Source organism: Bufo bufo, chromosome 11 (assembly GCF_905171765.1).
Source record: "Bufo bufo chromosome 11, aBufBuf1.1, whole genome shotgun sequence".
NCBI classification, from domain to species: Eukaryota; Metazoa; Chordata; class Amphibia; order Anura; family Bufonidae; genus Bufo; species Bufo bufo.
Genome location: NC_053399.1, coordinates 1,515,472 through 1,537,078, shown reverse-complemented (window position 1 = coordinate 1,537,078; position 21,607 = coordinate 1,515,472). Strand labels below are relative to the sequence as shown.

The following is a 21,607-nucleotide window of genomic DNA, read 5'->3' as shown; positions in this document are numbered from 1 at the left end:
TAGTGGACCGATGCACTGACAAGATTGTGAATCCTAGACCTATAACCATGTGGGCAGGAGATGAAGGTGCTGACGCCCACTGGAGACCCCTCTGCTTCCTCTGCAGGTCATGAGCTGGTTCTGGGCCGTTGTCTACAGCTTCACTCAGGAGGAACTGGCCCGTCTGCTGCAGTTCTCCACCGGCTCCTCTCAGCTGCCTCCGGGGGGATTCGCTTCTCTGTGTCCAAGTTTCCAAATCATTGGAGCGCCTGCCCATGGCACCCTGCCCACCGCTCACACCTGGTATGTGCCACTTTCTGACGTCCCTAGTGCTTGTAGATGATGCGGAGTCTCGCAGTCTGCGCCTCACTGCTGCAGGGCCCCCAGTGTGAGACTCCTCCGAGGCAGCATGGCCGTGCTCTTCTCTCTATAGAGGGGTGGTCCGGCCCCGCCAAAATCATATCCTGGAAAACCCCTTTAACTTGTGGCCATGTGCTACTTCCCTGTCCCTGTGGAGGTCTCGGAGCCGCACAGTCCGGATGGAGGGGATTCACAGGTTTGTAGCGCATCCTGCCGGTTTCCCTTGCAGTTAAGAGAGTGAAATCCCCGCCACGTCGGCTACAAGTAATGTCCCATTTCGTGGGTTTTTCTTCTGCAGAGTCTGTGTGAACATAACCTAAAACTGCACCACCTTCCTGGCTGCTCTCCAGTGTAGTGTGTACGGTATGATGTCACCGCTCTCCAGTGTAGTGTGTACGGTGTGATGTCACCGCTCTCCAGTGTAGTGTGTACGGTATGATGTCGCCGCTCTCCAGCGTAGTGTGTACGGTATGATGTCGCCGCTCTCCAGCGTAGTGTGTACGGTATGATGTCACCGCTCTCCAGTGTAGTGTGTACGGTGTGATGTCACCGCTCTCCAGTGTAGTGTGTACGGTATGATGTCGCCGCTCTCCAGCGTAGTGTGTACGGTATGATGTCGCCGCTCTCCAGCGTAGTGTGTACGGTATGATGTCACCGCTCTCCAGTGTAGTGTGTACGGTGTGATGTCACCGCTCTCCAGTGTAGTGTGTACGGTATGATGTCACCGCTCTCCAGTGTAGTGTGTACGGTATGATGTCACCGCCGTCCAGTGTAGTGTGTACGGTATGATGTCACCGCTCTCCAGCGTAGTGTGTACGGTATGATGTCGCCGCTCTCCAGCGTAGTGTGTACGGTATGATGTCACCGCTCTCCAGTGTAGTGTGTACGGTATGATGTCACCGCTCTCCAGTGTAGTGTGGACGGTATGATGTCACCGCCGTCCAGTGTACGGTATGATGTCGCCGCTCTCCAGTGTAGTGTGTACGGTGTGATGTCACCGCTCTCCAGTGTAGTGTGTACGGTGTGATGTCACCGCTCTCCAGTGTAGTGTGTACGGTGTGATGTCACCGCTCTCCAGTGTAGTGTGTACGGTGTGATGTCACCGCTCTCCAGTGTAGTGTGTACGGTGTGATGTCACCGCTCTCCAGTGTAGTGTGTACGGTGTGATGTCACCGCTCTCCAGTGTAGTGTGTACGGTGTGATGTCACCGCTCTCCAGTGTAGTGTGTACGGTGTGATGTCACCGCTCTCCAGTGTAGTGTGTACGGTGTGATGTCACCGCTCTCCAGTGTAGTGTGTACGGTGTGATGTCACCGCTCTCCAGTGTAGTGTGTACGGTGTGATGTCACCGCTCTCCAGTGTAGTGTGTACGGTGTGATGTCACCGCTCTCCAGTGTAGTGTGTACGGTGTGATGTCACCGCTCTCCAGTGTAGTGTGTACGGTATGATGTCGCCGCTCTCCAGCGTAGTGTGTACGGTATGATGTCGCCGCTCTCCAGCGTAGTGTGTACGGTATGATGTCACCGCTCTCCAGTGTAGTGTGTACGGTGTGATGTCACCGCTCTCCAGTGTAGTGTGTACGGTATGATGTCACCGCTCTCCAGTGTAGTGTGTACGGTATGATGTCACCGCCGTCCAGAGTAGTGTGTACGGTATGATGTCACCGCTCTCCAGCGTAGTGTGTACGGTATGATGTCGCCGCTCTCCAGCGTAGTGTGTACGGTATGATGTCACCGCTCTCCAGTGTAGTGTGTACGGTATGATGTCACCGCTCTCCAGTGTAGTGTGGACGGTATGATGTCACCGCCGTCCAGTGTACGGTATGATGTCGCCGCTCTCCAGTGTAGTGTGTACGGTGTGATGTCACCGCTCTCCAGTGTAGTGTGTACGGTGTGATGTCACCGCTCTCCAGCGTAGTGTGTACGGTGTGATGTCACCGCTCTCCAGCGTAGTGTGTACGGTATGATGTCGCCGCTCTCCAGCGTAGTGTGTACGGTATGATGTCGCCGCTCTCCAGCGTAGTGTGTACGGTATGATGTCACCGCTCTCCAGTGTAGTGTGTACGGTGTGATGTCACCGCTCTCCAGTGTAGTGTGTACGGTGTGATGTCACCGCTCTCCAGCGTAGTGTGTACGGTATGATGTCGCCGCTCTCCAGCGTAGTGTGTACGGTATGATGTCACCGCTCTCCAGCGTAGTGTGTACGGTATGATGTCGCCGCTCTCCAGCGTAGTGTGTACGGTGTGATGTCACCGCTCTCCAGTGTAGTGTGTACGGTGTGATGTCACCGCTCTCCAGTGTAGTGTGTACGGTGTGATGTCACCGCTCTCCAGTGTAGTGTGGACGGTATGATGTCACCGCTCTCCAGTGTAGTGTGGACGGTATGATGTCACCGCCGTCCAGTGTAGTGTGTACGGTATGATGTCACCGCCGTCCAGTGTACGGTATGATGTCACCGCTCTCCAGTGTAGTGTGTACGGTATGATGTCACCGCTCTCCAGTGTAGTGTGTACGGTATGATGTCACCGCTCTCCAGTGTAGTGTGTACGGTATGATGTCACCGCTCTCCAGTGTAGTGTGTACGGTATGATGTCACCGCTCTCCAGTGTAGTGTGTACGGTGTGATGTCACCGCTCTCCAGTGTAGTGTGTACGGTATGATGTCACCGCTCTCCAGTGTAGTGTGTACGGTATGATGTCACCGCTCTCCAGTGTAGTGTGTACGGTGTGATGTCACCGCTCTCCAGTGTAGTGTGTACGGTATGATGTCACCGCTCTCCAGTGTAGTGTGTACGGTATGATATCGCCGCTCTCCAGTGTAGTGTGTACGGTATGATGTCGCCGCTCTCCAGTGTAGTGTGTACGGTATGATGTCGCCGCTCTCCAGCGTAGTGTGTACGGTATGATGTCGCCGCTCTCCAGCGTAGTGTGTACGGTATGATGTCGCCGCTCTCCAGCGTAGTGTGTACGGTATGATGTCGCCGCTCTCCAGCGTAGTGTGTACGGTATGATGTCACCGCTCTCCAGTGTAGTGTGGACGGTATGATGTCACCGCCGTCCAGTGTACGGTATGATGTCGCCGCTCTCCAGCGTAGTGTGTACGGTATGATGTCGCCGCTCTCCAGTGTAGTGTGTACGGTGTGATGTCACCGCTCTCCAGCGTAGTGTGTACGGTGTGATGTCACCGCTCTCCAGTGTAGTGTGGACGGTATGATGTCACCGCCGTCCAGTGTAGTGTGTACGGTGTGATGTCACCGCCGTCCAGTGTACGGTATGATGTCGCCGCTCTCCAGCGTAGTGTGTACGGTATGATGTCGCCGCTCTCCAGCGTAGTGTGTACGGTATGATGTCACCGCCCTCCAGCATACTGTTTGGCGGCGCAGCATCTCTCTCACGTACCCTCTGCTTTTCCCTGCAGTTTTAACCAGCTTTGTCTGCCGACCTATGACTCCTACGACGAGATTCACCGGATGCTGAAGCTCGCCATCAGTGAGGGTTGTGAGGGCTTCGGGATGGTTTGACCTGTGGCCCCTGGAGCAGCGGTGGTCATCATCTGATAGAAGCACATGAACAGTACTCCATGGATACCCCTAGGAGGGGGAGAGCGTACGCGATGGAGGCACGAGACGGCCATAGGAGGCTGAGAATACTTTATTGGTGTCGGGGTCAGTGCTCGCAGGGAAATCAACTGAAAAGCTTTTATTAAAAAAATTATCAAAAACGTTTAGTTTTCTTCATTGTGATTGGATGTTAGAACTGCACGGCAGTCAGCAGCGGGGGAAGGGTTAATGACAGGTGGGGGATGGGCTCAGCCGTCCGTGATCTCCACCGGAATCTCCCAGCAGAATAGGTCCATGTTGTTGGCGTCGCGCAGCTCCCACTTCACCACCAGCTTCATCTGCAGATAAAGCAGAGCTGTGAGCGCGTGCGGCCAGGAGGGCCCCGCCCCAGGGTGCCCCCCAGCCACTTACCTTGGGGTACTGCGGCTTGACGTCCATCTTGGTGACATACGTGTAGCCCTCTCCACTCTTTAAGGGGCAGGAAAGTCCACTCTTGCAACCATCTGACTCTGGGAGCGGGAATGGCACTGGTATGCCCGCTATCTTGCCGTGGACGATGGCGCTGCAGCTGGGGGTGGCCTCCTCTGCACAGAACACACGGACATTCAGGAGCTGAGCCTGCAGAACGGGGGGCCAGGGCGGGGGCCACACTTACCGCTTGTGAAGGTCACATTAATGGTGTAGGTGCTGCCACGCACAAGGGGACACGGCTGTTTAGGGCAAGGAGACACGTCCACGGAGATCAGCTTTCCCTGCTGACAGCCTGCAGAAGAGAGCGGCGAGTAGATAAGACCACCATGGTGAGCCCCTCACTGCTCCCCCACAGGTATACTCACCACAGTCCTTGTACACAAGAGGCTCACCGGCCACGACAGCGACGCAGAGCAGCGCAACAGCCAGAGCGCTCAGCGACATGACTGCAACTGCCGGGAGAAGAGCGCCGATCAGAGCCACGCCGACCACCGGCATCCCCCACCCCCCCAGGACTCTATACCGACATCTCCGCCCCCCAGGACTCTATACCGACATCTTCTCCCCCCCCCAGGACTCTATACCGACATCTTCTCCCCCCCCAGGACTCTATACCGACATCTTCTCCCCCCCCCAAGGACTCTATACCGACATCTTCTCCCCCCCCCCAGGACTCTATACCGACATCTTCTCCCCCCCAAGGACTCTATACCGACATCTTCTCCCCCCCCCCAGGACTCTATACCGACATCTCCGCCCCCCAGGACTCTATACCGACATCTTCTCCCCCCCCCAGGACTCTATACCGACATCTTCTCCCCCCCCAGGACTCTATACCGACATCTTCTCCCCCCCCCCAAGGACTCTATACCGACATCTTCTCCCCCCCCCCCAGGACTCTATACCGACATCTTCTCCCCCCCCAGGACTCTATACCGACATCTTCTCCCCCCCCCAGGACTCTATACCGACATCTTCTCCCCCCCCCAGGACTCTATACCGACATCTTCTCTCCCCCCCAGGACTCTATACCGACATCTTCTCTCCCCCCCAGGACTCTATACCGACATCTTCTCTCCCCCCCAGGACTCTATACCGACATCTTCTCCCCCCCCAGGACTCTATACCGACATCTTCTCCCCCCCCCCCAGGACTCTATACCGACATCTTCTCCCCCCCCCCAGGACTCTATACCGACATCTTCTCCCCCCTCCACCCAGGACTCTATACCGACATCTTCTCCCCCCCCCCCCAGGACTCTATACCGACATCTTCTCCCCCCCCCCCCCAGGACTCTATACCGACATCTTCTCCCCCCCCCAGGACTCTATACCGACATCTTCTCCCCCCCCCAGGACTCTATACCGACATCTTCTCTCCCCCCCAGGACTCTATACCGACATCTTCTCCCCCCCCCCCAGGACTCTATACCGACATCTTCTCCCCCCAGGACTCTATACCGACATCTTCTCCCCCCAGGACTCTATACCGACATCTTCTCCCCCCAGGACTCTATACCGACATCTTCTCCCCCCCCCCCCCAGGACTCTATAACCGACATCTTCTCCCCCCCCCAGGACTCTATACCGACATCTTCTCCCCCCCCCAGGACTCTATACCGACATCTTCTCCCCCCCCCAGGACTCTATACCGACATCTTCTCCCCCCCCCCCAGGACTCTATACCGACATCTCCTCCCCCCAGGACTCTATACCGACATCTTCTCCCCCCAGGACTCTATACCGACATCTTCTCCCCCCCCCCCCCAGGACTCTATACCGACATCTTCTCCCCCCCCCCCAGGACTCTATACCGACATCTTCTCCCCCCCCCCCCAGGACTCTATACCGACATCTTCTCCCCCCCCCCCCCCCCAGGACTCTATACCGACATCTTCTCCCCCCCCCAGGACTCTATACCGACATCTTCTCCCCCCCCCAGGACTCTATACCGACATCTTCTCCCCCCCCCAGGACTCTATACCGACATCTTCTCTCCCCCCCAGGACTCTATACCGACATCTTCTCCCCCCCCCCCCAGGACTCTATACCGACATCTTCTCCCCCCAGGACTCTATACCGACATCTTCTCCCCCCAGGACTCTATACCGACATCTTCTCCCCCCAGGACTCTATACCGACATCTTCTCCCCCCCCCCCCCCCCCAGGACTCTATACCGACATCTTCTCCCCCCCCCCCCCCCCCCCCAAGGACTCTATACCGACATCTTCTCCCCCCCCCAGGACTCTATACCGACATCTTCTCCCCCCCCCAGGACTCTATACCGACATCTTCTCCCCCCCCCAGGACTCTATACCGACATCTTCTCCCCCCCCCAGGACTCTATACCGACATCTTCTCCCCCCCCCCCCCCAAGGACTCTATACCGACATCTTCTCCCCCCCCCAGGACTCTATACCGACATCTTCTCCCCCAGGACTCTATACCGACATCTTCTCCCCCCTCCACCCAGGACTCTATACCGACATCTTCTCCCCCCAGGACTCTATACCGACATCTTCTCCCCCTCACCTCCACCCCAGGACTCTAAACCAATACACTGCCCCTTTATTTCCATCAGATATTCGGGTGAGCTGCCCTCACCTGTCCGCCGCCCGCTCCGGGTCACTTCTCTTCCAGACTCAGATCTTGTGATTCCCGGATGTTCCGCCCTTCCGCATTATTTCCCTGACGTCACGTGATGATTCATGTAGGGGCGTGGCTAATACAACATGGCCGCTCGTCTGCTGAGTTCTCTGGTCAGGCGGAGGTGAGAGGAAGTGACGTGAGAGGACCGGAGATGTGCGGCCTGGGGCGGGGAGAGGCGGACCGGAGACGGCGGGCACTCGGGGGGGGAGGACCGGAGACGGCGGGCACTCGGGGGGGGGAGGGAGGACCGGAGACGGCGGGCACTCGGGGAGGGAGGACCGGAGACGGCGGGCACTCGGGGGGGAGGGAGGACCGGAGACGGCGGGCACTCGGGGGGGAGGGAGGACCGGAGACGGCGGGCACTCGGGGGGGGGAGGGAGGACCGGAGACGGCGGGCACTCGGGGGGGGGAGGGAGGACCGGAGACGGCGGGCACTCGGGGGGGGGAGGGAGGACCGGAGACGGCGGGCACTCGGGGGGGGGGGGGGGGACCGGAGACGGCGGGCACTCGGGGGGGGGAGGGAGGACCGGAGACGGCGGGCACTCGGGGGGGGAGGGAGGACCGGAGACGGCGGGCACTCGGGGGGGGGGGGGAGGACCGGAGACGGCGGGCACTCGGGGAGGGAGGACCGGAGACGGCGGGCACTCGGGGGGAGGGGAGGGAGGACTGGAGACGGCCGGCACTCGGGGGGAGGGAGGACCGGAGACGGCGGGCACTCGGGGGGGGGGGAGGGAGGACCGGAGACGGCGGGCACTCGGGGGGGGGGGGGGGGGACCGGAGACGGCGGGCACTTGGGGGGGATTACTGCGGAGATGTCGGGTCACATTGCTCTCTCTTGTCTCGGCAGGGTCGTCTCCCTGTGGGCAGCGTGCGGCGCCCCCTTGCGATGTGCGTCTGACGCGGCTGATGGACAGGTGTACCTGGCGGAGAGCTGTGTGAGGGTAAGAACCGCCCCTTGTTACCCACTGCGCCCCGTTCACATCGGCTCATCGCCCCCATCATGTCTGTGTTCCAGAAGCTGCGGCAGATGACCAGTGGCCCTGAGTTCCTGCGGCTCCAGGTGGACAGTGGCGGCTGCTCCGGATTCCAGTATAAGTTCTCCTTGGACACTGAAGTGGCGGCGGAGGACAGGTGAGGAGCGGGCGAGGGGCGGCCGAGGGCGGAGGACAGGTGAGGAGGGGCGGCCGAGGACAGATGAGGAGGGGCGGCCGAGGGCGGAGGACAGGTGAGGATGGGTGGCCGAGGGCGGAGGACAGGTGAGGAGGGGTGGCCGAGGGCGGAGGACAGGTGAGGATGGGTGGCCGAGGGCGGAGGACAGGTGAGGAGGGGTGGCCGAGGGCGGAGGACAGGTGAGGAGGGGTGGCCGAGGGCAGAGGACAGGTGAGGATGGGTGGCCGAGGGCAGAGGACAGGTGAGGATGGGTGGCCGAGGGCGGAGGACAGGTGAGGATGGGTGGCCGAGGGCGGAGGACAGGTGAGGATGGGTGGCCGAGGGCGGAGGACAGGTGAGGAGGGGTGGCCGAGGGCGGAGGACAGGTGAGGATGGGTGGCCGAGGGCGGAGGACAGGTGAGGATGGGTGGCCGAGGGCGGAGGACAGATGAGGATGGGTGGCCGAGGGCGGAGGACAGGTGAGGATGGGTGGCCGAGGGCGGAGGGGTGGCCGAGGGCGGAGGACAGGTGAGGAGGGGTGGCTGAGGGCGGAGGACAGGTGAGGAGGGGTGGCCGAGGGCGGAGGACAGGTGAGGAGGGGTGGCCGAGGACAGTCGAGGGGCGGCCGAGGGCCCCGTACACCTCATCCTGACGACAGCCGTCTCTCCCCGACTGCCCCGTACACCTCATCCTGATGACAGCCGTCTCTCCCCAACTGCCCCGTACACCTCATCCTGACGACAGCCGACTCTCCCCGACTGCCCCGTACACCTCATCCTGACGACAGCTGTCTCTCCCCGACTGCCCCGTACACCTCATCCTGACGACAGCCGTCTCTCCCCGACTGCCCCGTACACCTCATCCTGACGACAGCCGCCTCTCCCCGACTGCCCCGTACACCTCATCCTGACGACAGCCGTCTCTCCCCGACTGCCCCGTACACCTCATCCTGACGACAGCCGCCTCTCCCCGACTGCCCCGTACACCTCAACCTGACGACAGCCGCCCCTCCCCGACTGCCCCGTACACCTCATCCTGACGACAGCCGCCCCTCCCCGACTGCCCCGTACACCTCATCCTGACGACAGCCGCCCCTCCCCGACTGCCCCGTACACCTCATCCTGATGACAGCCGTCTCTCCCCGACTGCCCCGTACACCTCATCCTGATGACAGCCGTCTCTCCCCGACTGCCCCGTACACCTCATCCTGATGACAGCCGTCTCTCCCCGACTGCCCCGTACACCTCATCCTGATGACAGCTGTCTCTCCCCGACTGCCCCGTACACCTCATCCTGATGACAGCCGTCTCTCCCCGACTGCCCCGTACACCTCATCCTGATGACAGCCGTCTCTCCCCGACTGCCCCGTACACCTCATCCCTTACGACAGCCGTCTCTCCCGACTGCCCCGTACACCTCATCCTGATGACAGCTGTCTCTCCCCGACTGCCCCGTACACCTCATCCTGATGACAGCTGTCTCTCCCCGACTGCCCCGTACACCTCATCCTGACGACAGCCGTCTCTCCCTGACTGCCCCGTACACCTCATCCTGACGACAGCCGCCCCTCCCCGACTGCCCCGTACACCTCATCCTGACGACAGCCGTCTCTCCCGACTGCCCCGTACACCTCATCCTGACGACAGCCGTCTCTCCCTGACTGCCCCGTACACCTCATCCTGACGACAGCCGTCTCTCCCCGACTGCCCCGTACACCTCATCCTGACGACAGCCGTCTCTCCCTGACTGCCCCGTACACCTCATCCTGACGACAGCCGTCTCTCCCCGACTGCCCCGTACACCTCATCCTGACGACAGCCGTCTCTCCCCGACTGCCCCGTACACCTCATCCTGACGACAGCCGTCTCTCCCCGACTGCCCCGTACACCTCATCCTGACGACAGCCGTCTCTCCCCGACTGCCCCGTACACCTCATCCTGACGACAGCCGTCTCTCCCCGACTGCCCCGTACACCTCATCCTGACAGCCGTCTCTCCCCGACTGCCCCGTACACCTCATCCTGACGACAGCCGTCTCTCCCGATGGCCCCGTACACCTCATCCTGACGACAGCCGTCTCTCCCCGACTGCCCCGTACACCTCATCCTGACGACAGCCGTCTCTCCCCGACTGCCCCGTACACCTCATCCTGACGACAGCCGTCTCTCCCCGACTGCCCCGTACACCTCATCCTGACGACAGCCGTCTCTCCCCGACTGCCCCGTACACCTCATCCTGACGACAGCCGTCTCTCCCGACTGCCCCGTACACCTCATCCTGACGACAGCCGTCTCTCCCCGACTGCCCCGTACACCTCATCCTGACGACAGCCGTCTCTCCCCGACTGCCCCGTACACCTCATCCTGACGACAGCCGTCTCTCCTCGCTGCCCCGTACACCTCATCCTGACGACAGCCGTCTCTCCTCGCTGCCCCGTACACCTCATCCTGACGACAGCCGTCTCTCCCCGACTGCCCCGTACACCTCATCCTGACGACAGCTGTCTCTCCCCGACTGCCCCGTACACCTCATCCTGACGACAGCTGTCTCTCCCCGACTGCCCCGTACACCTCATCCTGACGACAGCCGTCTCTCCCGACGGCCCCGTACACCTCATCCTGACGACAGCCGTCTCTCCCCGACTGCCCCGTACACCTCATCCTGACGACAGCCGTCTCTCCCCGACTGCCCCGTACACCTCATCCTGACGACAGCAGTCTCTCCCGACGGCCCCGTACACCTCATCCTGACGACAGCCGTCTCTCCTGACGACAGCCGTCTCTCCCCGACTGCCCCGTACACCTCATCCTGACGACAGCCGTCTCTCCCGACTGCCCCGTACACCTCATCCTGACGACAGCCGTCTCTCCCCGACTGCCCCGTACACCTCATCCTGACGACAGCCGACTGCCCCGTACACCTCATCCTGACGACAGCCGTCTCTCCCCGACTGCCCTGTACACCTCATCCTGACGACAGCTGTCTCTCCCCGACTGCCCCGTACACCTCATCCTGACGACAGCCGTCTCTCCCCGACTGCCCCGTACACCTCATCCTGACGACAGCCGTCTCTCCCGACTGCCCCGTACACCTCATCCTGACGACAGCCGCCCCTCCCCGACTGCCCCGTACACCTCATCCTGACGACAGCCGTCTCTCCCTGACTGCCCCGTACACCTCATCCTGACGACAGCCGCCCCTCCCCGACTGCCCCGTACACCTCATCCTGATGACAGCCGTCTCTCCTCGCTGCCCCGTACACCTCATCCTGACGACAGCTGTCTCTCCCCGACTGCCCCGTACACCTCATCCTGATGACAGCCGTCTCTCCCCGACTGCCCCGTACACCTCATCCTGACGACAGCCGTCTCTCCCGACTGCCCCGTACACCTCATCCTGACGACAGCCGCCCCTCCCCGACTGCCCCGTACACCTCATCCTGATGACAGCCGTTTCTCCCTGACTGCCCCGTACACCTCATCCTGACGACAGCCGCCCCTCCCCGACTGCCCCGTACACCTCATCCTGATGACAGCCGTCTCTCCTCGCTGCCCCGTACACCTCATCCTGACGACAGCCGTCTCTCCCCGACTGCCCCGTACACCTCATCCTGATGACAGCCGCCCCTCCCCGACTGCCCCGTACACCTCATCCTGACGACAGCCGTCTCTCCCTGACTGCCCCGTACACCTCATCCTGACGACAGCCGCCCCTCCCCGACTGCCCCGTACACCTCATCCTGATGACAGCCGTCTCTCCTCGCTGCCCCGTACACCTCATCCTGACGACAGCCGTCTCTCCCCGACTGCCCCGTACACCTCATCCTGATGACAGCTGTCTCTCCTCGCTGCCCCGTACACCTCATCCTGACGACAGCCGTCTCTCCCCGACTGCCCCGTACACCTCATCCTGATGACAGCCGTCTCTCCTCGCTGCCCCGTACACCTCATCCTGACGACAGCCGTCTCTCCCCGACTGCCCCGTACACCTCATCCTGATGACAGCCGCCCCTCCCCGACTGCCCCGTACACCTCATCCTGATGACAGCCGTCTCTCCTCGCTGCCCCGTACACCTCATCCTGACGACAGCCGTCTCTCCCGACTGCCCCGTACACCTCATCCTGACGACAGCCGCCCCTCCCCGACTGCCCCGTACACCTCATCCTGACGACAGCCGTCTCTCCCTGACTGCCCCGTACACCTCATCCTGACGACAGCCGTCTCTCCCTGACTGCCCCGTACACCTCATCCTGACGACAGCCGCCCCTCCCCGACTGCCCCGTACACCTCATCCTGATGACAGCCGTCTCTCCTCGCTGCCCCGTACACCTCATCCTGACGACAGCCGTCTCTCCCCGACTGCCCCGTACACCTCATCCTGATGACAGCCGTCTCTCCCCGACTGCCCCGTACACCTCATCCTGATGACAGCCGTCTCTCCTCGCTGCCCCGTACACCTCATCCTGACGACAGCCGTCTCTCATACACACAGTTTGGTCCAGTATGTTTGTGTCTTCACTGGGCAGAGAAGAAGCTGCTCCCAGGGCCCCCTGTACCTCTGCCCCCAGGTATTTAGAAATCCTGTGGGTTGTGGCCCCGGCCGTCAGCTGAATGGTTGGGGGTGTGGCCTTCATGCTGTCTCTCTTGTTGTAGGGTGTTTGGTGGGGACGGGGCGCAGGTGGTGGTGGACGTCCAGAGTCTGCAGCTCGTGCGAGGAAGCACCATCGAGTTCTGTGAGGAGCTGATCCGAAGTTGTTTCCTGCTGCGGCACAACCCTCAGGCGGCACACGGCTGCTCCTGCGGATCCTCATTCTCCATCAAGGTGTAATGACAAGGACTTGGGGCCCGGGGCCCCCCACTGCCCTCTATGCTCCACCTCCTCATGTAAATAAACCTGTTTAGTCTACACAGAGTCCTGCGGATCAGATCCAGTCACAGATAAAGGGGGGCTCTGACCTTTTCTTCTGTGTAAACAGAAAGTGCCCCTCCAGGTAGCACAGCAGCCTGTAGTGTGCACTTAAAGGGGCTTTCCTCAGGATATCAGATTGCCGGCGGTCAGACTACCCGCCGATCAGGGGACTGAAGGTTCTGTCCATGGCGTCATTTTGGCCCCCAACCCCGGACATGCCCCCTACACTATGGGCAGAACCTTCTGCTTCCAACTCTAGCGCTGTCTGAGGGGCTGGGACCTCCACTGATAAGTGCTATCCTGCAGAGAGGCCTCAAGGAGTACCAGCAAACCTCTGCTGCTGGTAGGGGGTGCCCCCCCAGGGAAGGAGACGCCTCCATTGGTCTGCACTAGGTAGGGTGTGTGGCAGGGTAATGGCCACCGATCCTGCTCCATTAGCTACACTACATGATTTAAAAGCCCCGTGGGGGCGGTATGTGGCCCCATCACCTCGGGTCTCCGCCCACAGGGATCTACCTGACATCCCATCAGAGAAGAAAATGGTTCCAGAGTTCAGGATCTGGATTCAGTCTGCAGCATGTGACGGGGGCCCTGGAGGAACAAACAGCCGGGAAATGTGTCGGTACAGGAGATCCAGCATTGAGCGACCCTGCTCCAGGTACTTACCTGCCCCCAGACAGGAGGATTGGCGCACACATGGGGGGCACCTTCAGGAGGAATGGCGCACAAGCTGCGGAGGGCCCTCCACAGAGTGCGCACCACTCCTCCTTCAGGTGCCCTCCATGTGTGCACTACTCCTCCTGCAGGTGCCCTCCACAGAGTGTGCGCTACTCCTCCTGCAGGTGCCCTCCACAGAGTGTGCGCTACTCCTCCTGCAGGTGCCCTCCACAGAGTGTGCGCTACTCCTGCAGGTGCCCTCCACAGAGTGTGCGCTACTCCTCCTGCAGGTGCCCTCCACAGAGTGTGCACTACTCCTCCTTCAGGTGCCCTCCATGTGTGCACTACTCCTCCTGCAGGTGCCCTCCACAGAGTGCGCACTACTCCTTCAGGTGCCCTCCATGTGTGCACTACTCCTTCAGGTGCCCTCCACAGAGTGTGCACTACTCCTCCTTCAGGTGCCCTCCACAGAGTGCGCACCACTCCTCCTTCAGGTGCCCTCCATGTGTGCACTACTCCTTCAGGTGCCCTCCACAGAGTGTGCACTACTCCTCCTTCAGGTGCCCTCCATGTGTGGACTACTCCTCCTGCAGGTGCCCTCCATGTGTGGACTACTCCTCCTGCAGGTGCCCTCCACAGAGTGTGCACTACTCCTCCTTCAGGTGCCCTCCATGTGTGGACTACTCCTCCTGAAAGTGCCCTCCATGTGTGCACTACTCCTCCTGAAGGTGCCCTCCACAACGTGCGCGCCACTCCTCCTGAATGTGCCCTCCTTGTGTGCACTACTCCTCCTTCAGGTGCCCTCCACAGAGTGTGCACTACTCCTCCTTCAGGTGCCCTCCACAGAGTGTGCACTACTCCTCCTTCAGGTGCCCTCCACAGAGTGTGCACTACTCCTCCTTCAGGTGCCCTCCACAGAGTGTGCACTACTCCTCCTTCAGGTGCCCTCCACAGAGTGTGCACTACTCCTCCTTCAGGTGCCCTCCACAGAGTGTGCACTACTCCTCCTGCAGGTGCCCTCCACAGAGTGTGCTACTCCTCCTGCAGGTGCCCTCCACAGAGTGTGCACTCCTCCTCCTTCAGGTGCCCTCCACAGAGTGTGCACTCCTCCTCCTTCAGGTGCCCTCCACAGAGTGTGCACTCCTCCTCCTTCAGGTGCCCTCCACAGAGTGTGCACTACTCCTCCTTCAGGTGCCCTCCACAGAGTGTGCACTACTCCTCCTGCAGGTGCCCTCCACAGAGTGTGCACTCCTCCTCCTTCAGGTGCCCTCCACAGAGTGTGCGCTACTCCTCCTGCAGGTGCTCTCCACAGAGTGTGCGCTACTCCTCCTGCAGGTGCCCTCCACAGAGTGTGCACTACTCCTCCTTCAGGTGCCCTCCACAGAGTGTGCACTACTCCTCCTGCAGGTGCCCTCCACAGAGTGTGCACTACTCCTCCTGCAGGTGCCCTCCACAGAGTGTGCGCTACTCCTCCTGCAGGTGCACTACTCCTTCAGGTGCCCTCCACAGAGTGTGCACTACTCCTCCTGCAGGTGCCCTCCATGTGTGCACTACTCCTCCTGAAGGTGCCCTCCACAACGTGCGCGCCACTCCTCCTGAATGTGCCCTCCTTGTGTGCACTAAATCAAACTTTCACTTTAATACTTGGTTACAAATCCTGTGCAGTCAATTACAGCCTGAAGTCTGGAACGAATAGACATCACCAGACGCTGGTCTCATCCCTGGTGATGCTCTGCCAGGCCTCTACTGCAACGGTCTTCAGCTCCTGCTTGTTCTTGGGGCATTTTCCCCTTCAGTTTTGTCTTCAGCAAGTAAAATGCTCAATCGGATTCAGGTCCGGGGATTGACTCGGCCATTGCAGAACATTCCACTTCTTTCCCTTACGCTGGGTTCATACCAGAGCGTACTGAACATGCGCGATTGTACGGGCGTTTACAATCGCGCCGCGGAGACAAGCGAACGCCTATTGTCGCGCCTTCCCGGAAGTCTATGTACGGGAACGCGCAACACTACGCCCCAAAGAAGCTTCTGAACTTCTTGGGGCGTCGGGCGTTTTACAGCGCGATCGTACGCGCTGTAAAACTCCCAGGTGAGAACCATGCCGATAGGGAAGCATTGGTTTCTCCTTGTTGAGCGTTTTACAGTGCGTAGGAACACGCTGTAAAACGCTCAGGTCTGAACCGGCTGTTAAAAAACTCTTTGGTTGCTTTTGCAGTATGCTTTGGGTCATTGTCCATCTGCAGCGTCCAATGAGTTCTGAAGCATTGGGCTGAATAGGAGCAGATAATATTGCCCGAAACCCTTCAGAATCCATCCTGCTGCTTTTGTCAGCAGTCACATCATCAATAAATACAAGAGAAGCAGTTCCATTGGCAGCCATACATGCCCACGCCATGACACTACCACCACCATGCTCCACTGATGAGGTGGTATGCTTAGGATCATGAGCAGCTCCTTTCCTTCTCCATACTCTTCTCTTCCCATCACTCTGGTACAAGTTGATCTTGGTCTCATCTGTCCATAGGATGTTGTTCCAGAACTGTGAAGGCTTTTTTAGATGTCGTTTGGCAAACTCTAATCTGGCCTTCCTGTTTTTGAGGCTCACCAATGGTTCCCATCTTGTGGTATACCCTCTGTATTCACTCTGGTGAAGTCTTCTCCTGATGGTTGACTTTGACACACATACACCTACCTCCTGGAGAGTGTTCTTGATCTGGCCAACTGTTGTGAAGGGCGTTTTCTTCACCAGGGAAAGAATTCTTCGCTCATCCACCACAGTTGTTTTCCGTGGTCTTCCGGGTCTTCTGGTGTTGCTGAGCTCACCGGTGCGTTCCTTCTTTATAAGAATGTTCGAAACAGTTGTTTTGGCCAGGCCTAATGGTTTTTGCTATCTCTCCGATGGGTTTGTTGTGTTTTTTCGGCCTAATGATGGCTTGCTTCATTGATAGTGACCGCTCTTTGGATCTCATCTTGGGAGTTGACAGCAAATAGCAGACTGGAAATGACCTCTGGACCTTTTATCTGCTCATTGTAATTGGGATAATGAGGGAATAACACACACCGGCCATGGACCAGCTGAGAAGACAATTGTCCCATTACTTCTGGTCCCTTAACAAGTGGGAGGCACATATGCAAACTGCTGTAATTCCTGCACCGTTCACCTGATTGGGATGTAAATTCCCTCAAATTACAGCTGACAGTCTGCAGGTAAAGCACATCTTGTTTGTTTTATTTCACATCCATTGTGGTGGTGAATAGAGCCAGAAAGAATCGTGTCCATGTCCCAATATTTATGGACCTGACTGTACTTTCCAAGCCAATAGACCTTACTTTACTTATTAAACGTCTATGAGGGACAGGATCAAAAGTCTTTGCAAAATCTAGAAACACTACATCCACAGCCGCCCCTCTGTCCAGGCTACCACTTACCTCACTACATCTACAGCCACCCCTCTGTCCAGGCTACTACTCACCTCACTACATCTACAGCTGCCCCTCTGTCCAGGCTACTACTCACCTCACTACATCCACAGCCGCCCCTCTGTCCAGGCTACCACTTACCTCACTACATCTACAGCCGCCCCTCTGTCCAGGCTACTACTTACCTCACTACAACCACAGCCGCCCCTCTGTCCAGGCTACTACTTACCTCACTACATCTACAGCCACCCCTCTGTCCAGGCTACTACTCACCTCACTACATCTACAGCCGCCCCTCTGTCCAGGCTACTACTCACCTCACTACATCCACAGCCGCCCCTCTGTCCAGGCTACCACTTACCTCACTACATCTACAGCCGCCCCTCTGTCCAGGCTACTACTTACCTCACTACAACCACAGCCGCCCCTCTGTCCAGGCTACTACTTACCTCACTACATCTACAGCCGCCCCTCTGTCCAGGCTACTACTTACCTCACTACATCCACAGCCGCCCCTCTGTCCAGGCTACTACTCACCTCACTACATCCACAGCCGCCCCTCTGTCCAGGCTACTACTTACCTCACTACATCCACAGCCGCCCCTCTGTCCAGGCTACTACTCACCTCACTGCATCCACAGCCGCCCCTCTGTCCAGGCTACTACTAACCTCACTACATCCACAGCCGCCCCTCTGTCCAGGCTACTACTCACCTCATTACATCCACAGCCGCCCCTCTGTCCAGGCTACTACTCACCTCACTACATCCACAGCCGCCCCTCTGTCCAGGCTACTACTCACCTCACTACATCCACAGCCGCCCCTCTGTCCAGGCTACTACTCACCTCACTACATCCACAGCCGCCCCTCTGTCCAGGCTACTACTCACCTCACTACATCCACAGCCGCCCCTCTGTCCAAGCTACTACTCACCTCACTGCATCCACAGCCGCCCCTCTGTCCAGGCTACTACTTACCTCACTACATCCACAGCCGCCCCTCTATCCAAGCTACTACTCACCTCACTACATCCACAGCCGCCCCTCTGTCCAGGCCTCCACAACGTGTGCACTACTCCTCCTGCAGGTGCCCTCCATGTGTGCACTACCCCTCCTGCAGGTGCCTGCCACAATGTGTGTGCCACTCCTCCTGCAGGTGCCCTTCACGTATGCACTACTTCTGTAGCTGCAGTGTCCTCTGAGGATCTGACCCTAAGTGCTCACAACAAATTCAAATCATACTACAATATACCACCCCAGGAGAACCAGATACCACAGTGCCGCACAATATACTGCCCCAGCAGAACCAGATACCACAGTGCAGCACAATATACCACCCCAGGAGAACCAGATACCACAGTGCAGCACAATATACCACCCCAGGAGAACCAGATACCACAGTGCAGCACAATATACTGCCCCAGCAGAACCAGATACCACAGTGCAGCACAATATACCACCCCAGGAGAACCAGATACCACAGTGCCGCACAATATACCGCCCCAGCAGAACCAGATATCACAGTGCAGCACAATATACCGCCCCAGCAGAACCAGATACCACAGTGCAGCACAATATACCGCCCCAGCAGAACCAGATACCACAGTGCAGCACAATATACCGCCCCAGCAGAACCAGATATCACAGTGCAGCACAATATACCACCCCAGGAGAACCAGATACCACAGTGCCGCACAATATACTGCCCCAGCAGAACCAGATACCACAGTGCAGCACATTATACCGCCCCAGCAGAACCAGATACCACAGTGCAGCACAATATACTGCCCCAGCAGAACCAGATACCACAGTGCAGCACAATATACTGCCCCAGCAGAACCAGATACCACAGTGCAGCACAATATACCGCCCCAGCAGAACCAGATACCACAGTGCAGCACAATATACCGCCCCAGCAGAACCAGATACCACAGTGCAGCACAATATACCGCCCCAGCAGAACCAGATACCACAGTGCAGCACAATATACCGCCCCAGCAGAACCAGATACCACAGTGCAGCACAATATACTGCCCCAGCAGAACCAGATACCACAGTGCAGCACATTATACCGCCCCAGCAGAACCAGATACCACAGTGCAGCACAATATACCGTTTCTCCACTACGTTGCTGATGCTGGTTTCTTTTTCACCTTATCGTCAGTAATAAAAACAAGGTGCCGGGAGCAGAAGGGAAATTAGTTGAAAGCGGTATGAAAAGGGGTCACGGTGTGCTGACCGTGACACCTTGTTGCAGTGTAGGCTGGCTGCGGTGCTGCTGTATTGTGTGGATGTGTGTCTGTGGAGGTGTAGAAACCAAGTAGAGGGTCCAGCACTTGAGGCTAGGCGTTTCGGCCTGTGCTCAGTCCTAATTCATGATATAAAGCAAATTAATCCCTTTTATGTATAAAAAGAGTTTCACATGTGCGATAAAAGAGGTGAAAAAGAGCAAATCTGAGGGGCGGCCGGGCCGTCAGTGCGATGAAACACACACTTGGTTTAAGAATAGAAAGGGGAGACTAAGACCATAAAAAGAATGGCGCAGTAAGGCGCAGTGTCTCTTTTGCCAGTGACTGTGTATACATCTGATTGAGGTTTGGGGCCCCCACAGGTTATCCCATCTGTCCGCTTGTCTTCCGCTGGAAATATAACGCACAATGTGAATTGTACTGCAGCAACAGAAAGGCCGGCAAAAAACGACCTAGACGTGCCGGTCCAAAACAATGCAAAGAAACGGGATAATTCACCGGTCCCTGCTGCCACGCACCACTCACAAACAGTCCGGGGTGGTTGTTTCATGGGTGACATTTCAGGATGAGCCTAAAATGCCCTCTGACCTTTCCAGGAGACCTTACTCTGACCTTCTAAATGTCCAACTGTTTAGTGTTTCAGGAATTTTTGCACAATTTGCTGTTGTGTACCAAGGAGCTTAAAGAGGCTGTGTCAGCATGATCAACCCTATCAAACCATACTGCCTGGTGGGGCTCATCTTGCTGATTAAAACAATCCCTTTCTTTTGTCTGTACGATAAACAGCTGCAGAGAAAGGAGTGTTTTTATCCATATGCAAATGAGAAATTTAGAGCACCAAGAGGTGGGGCTGAATCGTCTTAGCACTGCTGTGTATCACCCCCAGTGCTGTGCACACGTCCCCTCCCCTTGATTGACAGGTCTAGACATGCGGAGGACAGAGCTGTGTCCTAGCATCTACACTGCTCAAAAAAATAAAGGGAACACTTAAACAACACGATGTAACTCCAAGTCAATCCCACTTCTGTGAAATCAAACTGTCCACTTAGGAAGCAACACTGAGTGACAATCAATTTCACATGCTGTTGTGCAAGTGGGATAGACAACAGGTGGAAATTATAGGCAATTAGCAAGACTCCCCCAATAAAAGAGTGGTTCTGCATGTGGTGACCACAGACCACTTCTCAGTTCCTATGCTTCCTGGCTGATGTTTTGGTCACTTTTGAATGCTGGCGGTGCTTTCACTCTAGTGGTAGCATGAGACGGAGTCTACAACCCACACAAGTGGCTCAGGTAGTGCAGCTTATCCAGGATGGCTCATCAATGCGAGCTGTGGCAAGAAGGTTTGCTGTGTCTGTCAGCGTAGTGTCCAGAGCATGGAGGCGCTACCAGGAGACAGGCCAGTACATCAGGAGACGTGGAGGAGGCCGTAGGAGGGCAACAACCCAGCAGCAGGACCGCTACTTCCGCCTTTGTCCAAGCAGGGACAGGAGGAGCACTGCCAGAGCCCTGCAAAATGACCTCCAGCAGGCCACAAATGTGCATGTGTCTGCTCAAATGGTCAGAAACAGACTCCATGAGGGTGATATGAGGGCCCGACGTCCACAGGTGGGGGTTGTGCTTACAGCCCAACACCGTGCAGGACGTTTGGCATTTGCCAGAAAACACCAAGATTGGCAAAATCGCCACTGGCGCCCTGTGCTCTTCACAGATGAAAGCAGGTTCACACTGAGCACATGTGACAGACGTGACAGAGTCTGGAGACGCCGTGGAGAACGTTCTGCTGCCTGCAACATCCTCCAGCATGACCGGTTTGGCATTGGGTCAGTAATGGTGTGGGGTGGCATTTCTTTGGAGGGCCGCACAGCCCTCCATGTGCTCGCCAGAGGTAGCCTGACTGCCATTAGGTACCGAGATGAGATCCTCAGACCCCTTGTGAGACCATATGCTGGTGCGGTTGGCCCTGGGTTCCTCCTAATGCAAGACAATGCTAGACCTCATGTGGCTGGAGTGTGTCAGCAGTTCCTGCAAGACGAAGGCATTGATGCTATGGACTGGCCCGCCCGTTCCCCAGACCTGAATCCAATTGAGCACATCTGGGACATCATGTCTCGCTCTATCCACCAACGTCACGTTGCACCACAGACTGTTCAGGAGTTGGCAGATGCTTTAGTCTAGGTCTCTGAGGAGATCCCTCAGGAGACCGTCC

At 58.0% G+C, this 21,607-nt stretch overlaps 3 protein-coding genes across 7 annotated transcripts in view; 2 read left to right on the top strand and 1 right to left on the bottom strand.

Annotated features, from left to right (window-relative positions):
* The window catches only part of AREL1 (apoptosis resistant E3 ubiquitin protein ligase 1), a 23,030-nt gene extending 18,801 nt beyond the window's left edge, over nucleotides 1–4,229 (top strand). Inside the window, exons 16-17 of the mRNA XM_040412365.1 lie at nucleotides 107–282; nucleotides 3,755–4,229. Of these exons, the coding sequence (XP_040268299.1) occupies nucleotides 107–282; nucleotides 3,755–3,857 (279 nt within the window). The 3' untranslated portion in view covers nucleotides 3,858–4,229. The remainder of the gene's footprint in view (nucleotides 1–106; nucleotides 283–3,754) is intronic.
* NPC2 (NPC intracellular cholesterol transporter 2) lies at nucleotides 3,973–21,607 on the bottom strand. 2 transcript variants are annotated; one of them, XM_040412353.1, is made up of 5 exons: nucleotides 21,603–21,607; nucleotides 4,733–4,819; nucleotides 4,552–4,659; nucleotides 4,308–4,480; nucleotides 3,973–4,234 (listed from the first exon to the last, which is right to left on the bottom strand). In XM_040412353.1, exons 2-5 carry the CDS (start codon nucleotides 4,809–4,811, stop codon nucleotides 4,145–4,147), a joined length of 450 nt encoding a protein of 149 aa, XP_040268287.1. In that variant the 5' UTR covers nucleotides 4,812–4,819; nucleotides 21,603–21,607; the 3' UTR covers nucleotides 3,973–4,144. The 2 variants fall into 2 exon arrangements, with proteins under 2 accessions (XP_040268287.1, XP_040268286.1); XM_040412352.1 differs by lacking the exon at nucleotides 21,603–21,607 and adding an exon at nucleotides 6,972–7,086.
* Nucleotides 7,038–13,069, top strand: ISCA2 (iron-sulfur cluster assembly 2). 4 transcript variants are annotated; one of them, XM_040412351.1, is made up of 4 exons: nucleotides 7,038–7,137; nucleotides 7,864–7,957; nucleotides 8,035–8,147; nucleotides 12,818–13,069. In XM_040412351.1, the coding sequence occupies exons 1-4, from the start codon at nucleotides 7,100–7,102 to the stop codon at nucleotides 12,990–12,992; spliced, it is 420 nt and encodes a 139-aa protein (XP_040268285.1). In that variant the 5' UTR covers nucleotides 7,038–7,099; the 3' UTR covers nucleotides 12,993–13,069. The 4 variants fall into 4 exon arrangements, with proteins under 4 accessions (XP_040268285.1, XP_040268284.1, XP_040268283.1 ...); XM_040412350.1 differs by having other exon boundaries at nucleotides 7,039–7,137; nucleotides 8,032–8,147; XM_040412349.1 differs by having other exon boundaries at nucleotides 7,069–7,169.

What these genes read in the sequence shown, in the direction of transcription:
- NPC2 (XM_040412353.1), bottom strand. Translation starts at nt 4,811, where the DNA reads ATGTCGCTGAGCGCTCTGGCTGTTGCGCTGCTCTGCGTCGCTGTCGTG. An exon ending in TCTTGTGTACAAGGACTGTG is followed by an intron (nt 4,660 to 4,732) that starts GTGAGTATACCT and finishes TCTCTTCTGCAG; the next exon opens with GCTGTCAGCAGGGAAAGCTG. An exon ending in TCAAGCCGCAGTACCCCAAG is followed by an intron (nt 4,235 to 4,307) that starts GTAAGTGGCTGG and finishes CTTTATCTGCAG; the next exon opens with ATGAAGCTGGTGGTGAAGTG.
- ISCA2 (XM_040412348.1), top strand. Translation starts at nt 7,069, where the DNA reads ATGATTCATGTAGGGGCGTGGCTAATACAACATGGCCGCTCGTCTGCT. An exon ending in GACGTGAGAGGACCGGAGAT is followed by an intron (nt 7,170 to 7,863) that starts GTGCGGCCTGGG and finishes TTGTCTCGGCAG; the next exon opens with GGTCGTCTCCCTGTGGGCAG. An exon ending in TGGCGGAGAGCTGTGTGAGG is followed by an intron (nt 7,958 to 8,031) that starts GTAAGAACCGCC and finishes TCTGTGTTCCAG; the next exon opens with AAGCTGCGGCAGATGACCAG.